Source organism: Orycteropus afer, unplaced genomic scaffold (assembly GCF_000298275.1).
Source record: "Orycteropus afer afer isolate SDZICR_OR568_19922 unplaced genomic scaffold, OryAfe1.0 scaffold00172, whole genome shotgun sequence".
Classification (NCBI taxonomy): domain Eukaryota; kingdom Metazoa; phylum Chordata; class Mammalia; order Tubulidentata; family Orycteropodidae; genus Orycteropus; species Orycteropus afer.
In genome coordinates this window covers 1,795,327-1,802,752 of record NW_006921759.1, presented here as the reverse complement: position 1 = coordinate 1,802,752, position 7,426 = coordinate 1,795,327, and the positions used below count along the sequence as shown (strand labels likewise).

At 38.4% G+C, this 7,426-nt stretch overlaps 1 protein-coding gene across 1 annotated transcript in view; it reads right to left on the bottom strand.

Moving 5' to 3' along the window:
- Positions 1-1,203: 1,203 nt before the first annotated feature.
- Positions 1,204-7,426, bottom strand: part of HPSE (heparanase) — a 78,543-nt gene continuing 72,320 nt past the window's right edge. Inside the window, exon 13 of the mRNA XM_007946806.1 lies at positions 1,204-1,363. Coding sequence (XP_007944997.1) covers positions 1,204-1,363 — 160 coding nt within the window. The remainder of the gene's footprint in view (positions 1,364-7,426) is intronic.

The following is a 7,426-nucleotide window of genomic DNA, read 5'->3' as shown; positions in this document are numbered from 1 at the left end:
TTATTATTGTTGTTGTTGTTATTGTAGATGACCCAACATCCATACCACTCCAGAGGATTATTTTGAGACAATAATAGGAATCTCAGTAATTGGGGGGAAGGATGGCCATGCAACCAACTCTTGACCAAGAAGATGTGAAAAGACATGGGAAAATCTCTGAAAAAGGCATCTTCAGGTCTATGAAGTAGACACAGAAAAATTGTCCATCTTCTTTCTCTGACTGCTGCCAGGTATGAATGGGTCCTTGAAACAGCTATAGCCATCATGCTATCAGCCTTAGAATGAAGTCAACACTAAAGATGGTAGAACAGAGAGATGGGAGGAACTTGGGTCTTTTGTGACATATTGACCTACCAGAGCCCACCCTACTTGAACTTCTTGTTATGTAGAATTATATATTTCCTTATTATTTAAGCTTCTACAAATTAGAGATTTCTGTTACTTACAGCCAAATGCTTCCCAACTAAAACATGAATTAAACGTCAATTTAAATTAAATGTTGATAACTGGTTAAACTAAATTGAATGTTTTCTAACTTTCCTCCTATTGGTAAAGTAATTTAATTTCCAGTTGTTTTTATTTTATTTGAAGTTTACATAATCCCTTTGCTCTGAATTTTCACTAATCATTTTTTATACTATTGCATCTAACCATCTGTCATATCACATACTATTGTTGACAAGGACAAACAGAACAGAGAGAAGAGAAGCAGCAACTCCATTCCAGCTCTCTGTTTAGGTCCACTGTTATAACCATGTTGAAGACTGTGGCAATAAACTTTTTCCATTGGGATACCAAAGAAATAGTATATGCAGGAAAGAGTGCAACAACCTTCTAATAACTGTTTTCAAAAATAAAAACTAAGCACTTTCTTAAAACTAATAATATGTCCTTTACTTACTTGCCTCCTGGCCATACTGGTAACATTTATACATATTTTTAATAACCTTAAATAAAAATAGTACATGCACAGTACCAATCATAGTGTTTGCCACAAGGGATTATTAACTATTATTATCAGCAGTAGTCTACTTAGAGAGACAAAAATACTGTACTAAATTTGGCACTGAGAATGTTCCAATGTCTCTGAAGCTCCCGTAAGTACATTTTCATGTATCTTCTTGCCTTCTTAGATCTTGAGTTTTGCTTTATTCTTTTACACTGGAAAATGTCAATCTCAGGCCATCGTTAATTCCTTCATTTTCAGAGGCAAGCAGCAACTTTTGCATTTCTTATCACAAAAAACCCATAGGAGAAAGGTGGCAAGCCCAGTGAACTTCCTGGGCGGAGGGGTTTTTCTGTCAAAGCTGGCAGGGTTTGATCATCTACCATCTTCAGAATTTGACCATTGAGTTGAACAGATCTGCAAAAGGGAAAGATATACCCAAGTTAGCCAAGTTGTACACACTCCAGCTACCCTACAAAAGTTGTGAGATCATTTTTAGACAATTTTTTTTGTGTGTGTGGCAGTCTATATCATAAATTTTATTTCCATATTCCATCAGTTAGATATTTAACCTAGATGATCCCTAAGCTATAGTGATAGAGTTGATTAGTTGTATCAGAGATCCTTATAGGCCATTAGGGCTAAAATATTTGCTAGCTGGCTCTTTACAGGAAATGGAACACATACAATCTATAGAAGTTAATTTTATGGAGATATAAAAAAGATAAACATGGCTTAACTTCTAGAGTCATTGCCATTTAGTTGTTTTTTTGTTGTTATGTGTCAAGTTGTCTCCATCTCATAGCAACCTTTTGTACAACAGAATAAAACACTGCCAAGTCCTGTGACAGCCTCACAATCCTTGCTTATTATACCTGACCCCATCATTGCAGCCACTGTGTCAGTCCATCTCCTCAAGGGTCTTCCCCTTTTTCGTTGACCCTCCACTTTGCCAAGAATAATATCTTTCTCCAGGGAATGGTCCCTTCTGACAACATGACCAAAGTAGGTGCGAAGAAGTCTGGCCATCCTTGCTTCCAAGGAGCATTCTGACTGCATTTCTTCCAGGACAGATTTGTTAATTCTTTTAGCATTCCACGGTACTTTCAGCATTCTTTGCCAACACAACTCAAAAGCATCAACTCTTCTTCGGTCTTCCTTATTCATTGTCTAGCTCTTACATGCATATGAGGCGACTGAAAACACCATGGCTTGGGTTAGGCTCATCTTAGTCTTCAAGGAGATATCTTTGCTCTTCAGCACTTGAAAGAGGTCTTTTGCAACTGATTTGCCCAATGCAATATGTCTTTTGATGTTTTGACTGCTGCTTCCATTGATGTTGATTGTAGAACTAAGTAATAAGAAGTATTTGACAACTTCAATCTTTTCTCCATTTATCATGATGCAGCATATTGGTCCGGTTGTGAGGATTTTTGTTTTCTTTATACTGAGGTGAAATCCATACTGCAAGGATTGTGAGGCTGGCACAGGACCAGGCAGTGTGTCATTCTGCTGTGCATAGGGTTGCTATGAGTTGGAGATGACACTACAGCACCTGACAACAACAACAACAATCCATACTGCAGACTGTAGTCTTTAATCTTTATCAGTAAGTGCTTCAAGTCATCCTCACTTTGCAATTTTACTTGATGACAAATAATTGAAAACATTTTGAAATAAAGCAAACAAGGATTTATATATATATATATATATATATATATAAAATGGGATGTAAAATTCACTAATGTAACATAAAAATGATAGTCAATGAACTAACAAACACATTCCCGTCAAGTTGGTCCGACTCATAGTGACTCCTCTTTGGGTTTCTAAGGTGGTATCACTACGGAAGTAGATTGCCCAACCTTCCTTCTGAGGAGCAGCTGGTGGGTTTGAACCATCAGCCCTCTGGTTAGCAGTCAAATGCCTTAGGCACTATGCCACCAGAGCTCCTGGCAATGAACTAGCCCACTTACAGTGATGACCATAAACCTTTCACCTGCGCCGCCCCCCCAAAGAGGTGTGCATTCACTTTTTTATGCTGTTAAGATATTTTGGTAAAATGTATAGTACGGTAGTGAAACAAAAAAAATTTTTGTTTGGCTAAACCACAGATTCCAAAAGATTTGTTTCCTTTGTATTGTACTGTTGCAATTCAAAGTTGAGTTAAAAAAATGGGGGGAAAAACCCCATCTTGTTAATGACAAGTGTTATTTCTTATGGACACTTATTATTATTCAAATCAAATTAGTACAGGTTCTCAGGAAAAAATCCAATATAAATAACAGCTTATGAAAAAAAGTCCACTTTTAGCTTTCCAGTGCCATTGAGTCAAATCTGACTCATAGTGACCCCTCCTTGGGTTTGCAAGGCAGTATCACTATGGAAGTAGATTGCCCAACCTTCCTCCCAAGGAGTGGCTACTGGGTTTGAACTGCAAGTCTGGTTAGCAGTCAAATGCCTTAGGCACTATGCTACCAGAGCTATCAAAACCAAACCAAATTCACTGCTGTTGAGTTGGTTCCAGTTCATAGTGATCCCTCCTTAGGTTTCTGAGGTGGTGTCTCTATGGAAGTAGACTGTCCACTCTTCCTTTCGAGGAGTGACAGGTGGATTTGAACTGCCAGCCTTCCAGATGGAAGTCAAATGCCTTAAGCGCTAGTTACTTCTATAATAATAAACAATGCTTGTTGTTGTTGTTGTGTGCCGTCGAGTCGGACCCGACTCATAGCGACCCCTCCTTGGGTTTCCGAGGCAGTATCACTACGGAAGTAGATTGCCCCATCTTCCTTCCGAGGAGTGGCTGGTGGGTTTGAACTGCCAGCCTTCTGGTTAGCAGTCAAGTGCCTTAGCCACTATGCTACCAGAGCTCCCAGACAATGCTTATATCTCTGTAATTCTTTTCTTAAATGCTTTTTATTTTACCATAAAAGTTAGCACTTTCATTGTTGAAAATTTAGAAGATATACTTACTACCAGACTTATATGTATGTTGTATATGTAATACATACATGTATATAACGATGCCTTATAAGTGTTCCCATATAGTCATCACTATAAAGGTATCATCTATTATTATTCAGGTCAGTAAATGTAACAAAAGTAATCTATTAAATATTTTGATATTGTTGTTGTTCTTAGGTGCCATCGAGTCAGCTCCGACTAAGTGACTGTATATGCAACAGAATGAAACAGTGCCCAGTTCTGTGCCAGCCTCACAATCCTTGCTATACCAGAGACCATTATTGCAGCCACTATGTCAATCCATCTCGTTGAGGGCCTTCCTCTTTTTCATTGACCCTCCACTTTACCAAGCTTGATATCCTTCTCCAGGGAATGGTCCCTTCTGACAATATGATCAAGGTAGGTGATACAAAGTCTGGCCATTCTCACTTCCAAGGAGCATTCTGGCTGCACTTCTTCCAGGACAGATCTGTTAGTTCTCCTGGTAGTCCATGGTACTCTCAGCATTCTTTGCCAACACCACAATTCAAAAGCATTGACTTTTCTTCGATCTTCCTTACTCATTCTCCAGCTCTCACATGCACACGAGATGATTGAAAATACCATGGCTTGGGTTAGATGCACACATATGGATCTCTTCCAGTCAGTTGGGCAGGTAGCTGTCTTCTAAATTGCTTGGCATAGACAAGTGAGTGCCTCTAGAGTGGCATCCATTTATTGAAACATCTCAGTGGGTATACCATCAATTCCTGGAGACTTGTTCTCCACCAGTTCCTTCACTGCAGCTTTAACTTCTTCCTTCAATACCATTGCTTCTTGATCATATGCCACCTCCTGAAATGGATGAACTTCAACCAATTCTTTTTAGTATATTATTGAGTCAGACCTGACTCATAGCGACCCCTCCTTGGGTTTCTGAGGTGGTATCACCACAGAAGTAGATTGCCCAACCTTTCTTCTGAGGAGTGAATGGTGGGTTCTAACTGCCAGCTTTCTGGTTATCATTCAAGTGCCTTAGGTACTTCGTTACTGTGTATTCTTTCATCTTCTTTTGATGTTTCCTGGATCAGTCAATAGTCCTTCCCTTTTGGTTTTCTAATTCCAGGTCTTCGCACATTTCATTATATAATAACTGACTTTGTCTTCTCAAGCTGCTCTTTGAAATCTTCTGTTCATGTCTTTTATCTTGTCATTTCTTCCATTTGCTTTAGCTATTTTCCATTCAAGGGCAAGTTTCAGAATCTCTTCTGACATCCATTTTGGTCTTTTCTTCTTTCCTGTCTCTTTAATGACCTAGTTTCTTCATGGATGATGTTCTTGATGTCATCCCACATCAAGGGGTTTTGGTCACTGTGTTCAATGGGTCAAATCTATTTAGATAGTCTCTAAATTCAGGAAGAATATAATTAAGGTCATATTTTGATTCTTGTGCATTTGTTTTAATTGTCTTCAGCTTCAACATGAACTTGCATATGAGCAGTTGATGGTCTGTTTCACAATCAGCTCCTGGTCTTGTTTTCGCTGAAGATACTGAGATTCTCCATTGTCTTTTGCCACAGATGTAGTCAATCTGATTCCTGTGTACACCATCTGGTGAAGTCCACATGTATAGCTGCCATTTTTGTTGTTGAAAAAAGATATTTGCAATGAATAAGTCATTGGCCTTGCAAAATTCTACGATGTGATCACCAGTGTTATTTCTATCACTAAGGCCATATTTTCCAACTACTGGTGATCTTTGTTTCCAACTTTTTCATTCCAATCACAAGTGAGATAATCAACACATCTTGATTGAATGTTTGGTCAATTTCATATTGCAGAAGTTGGTAAAAATCTTTAATTTTCTCATCCTTGACTTTGATGGTTAGTGCTTAAGTTTGAATAATAGTAGTATTAACTGGTCTTCCTTGTATGCATATGGATATTATCCCATCACTGATAGCATTGTACTTCAGGATAAATCTGGAAATATTCTTTATGATAATTAATGCCATGCCATTCCTGTTCAATTTGTCATCTTGAGCATAGTAGATCATATGGTTACCTGATTCAAAATGGCCAAAACCAGTCAATTTCAGCTCACTAAAGCCTAGGATATTGATATTTATGCATTTCATTTCATTTTTGACAACTTCCAATTTTCCTAGATTCATACTTCATACATTCCGTGTTCCAATTATTAATAGATGTTTGCAGCTGTTTCTTCTCATTTTGAGTCATGCCACATCAGCAAATGGAGATCCTGAAAGCTTTACTCCATCCACATCATTAAGATTGGCTCTAATTTGAGAAGGCAGTTCTTTCCTAGTCATATTTTGAGTGCCCTCTGACCCGAGGGGCTCATCTTCCAGCACTATATTGGACAAAGCTTCAGAGCTATTCATAAAGGTTGCCAGTACTATATCAGACAGTGTTTCACTGTTATTCATAATATTTTCACTGGACAATTTTTTGAGAAGTGGATGCCACTTCTTTCTTCTGAATATTTTGATAAATTTTTAATTCAGTGCATATCCATCTTTGTTCTATGTTCTAAATGTAGACATATTTTTATTTTTTATAAAATGACTACACTGTAATATTCTTAAACTTGTATCTCTTCCACTTAACATATCCTGATACTTCCCCACACCATTAAAACATTCATCCAATACATCATTTTAATGGCTGCACAGGATTTCATTGTGTGAGTGTATTAGTATTTTTTACTTAATTCTCTATTGTTAAAAATTTGGGTGTTTCATTTTGTTCTGATAACCTAGTGCCACCCTGACAGAAATATACCACAATTGGGATGGCTTGAACAAACAGTTTATTCTCTTACAGTTTGGAGGCTTTAAGTCTGAGTCCAAAGTGCTGGGCTCTAGGGGATGGTTAAAAGCCCCTCAACCTTGGGCTTCAGCTCTGTCTCCTTTTCTTTACTCAGACAGCTGCTGGCTGCTGAGGCTGACAAGCCCAAGGCTGATAAGTAAAAAAGCACAGTCCTGATGTTACCAAACCATATGGTAGGCCATTAATTCAAATCCACTAGATTGGCAGAGCATGGCAGGCTGTTGAACAATGACTCAGCTACATGCAGGGTTCAAGCATGCTATAAGCCAGAGACCATTCCCCAAGGCTTCTCCTTATATACAAGAAGCAGACCACGTGCTAAAGGCAGCTACTCAGCTGCTCACAGTAGATGCCACCACGGAGTTCATTACCAGTCTCATCACAGGGAATACTACATTCAGCTACCCAGCCACTCAACCAGGCCCAGACAAGTTGACACACAAACTTAACAACCATACCTATTTAGCATTATTATAAAGTTTTCACTTAAAAGTATCTCACACTCTGTCCTTGGTAAGTATCAGTCAGCAGAAAATCCAGTTTCCATTGAACCTTGGTTGGCTGCTGAACTCTGGGTTCTGTAACTTAAGACATGTCAACAACATGCTCATGACTGTGTCAGAGGCTAACAAGTCTGTATTGCAGTTGTACTCAGTTCACATGCCCCATTTTTTTCTTTTTTTT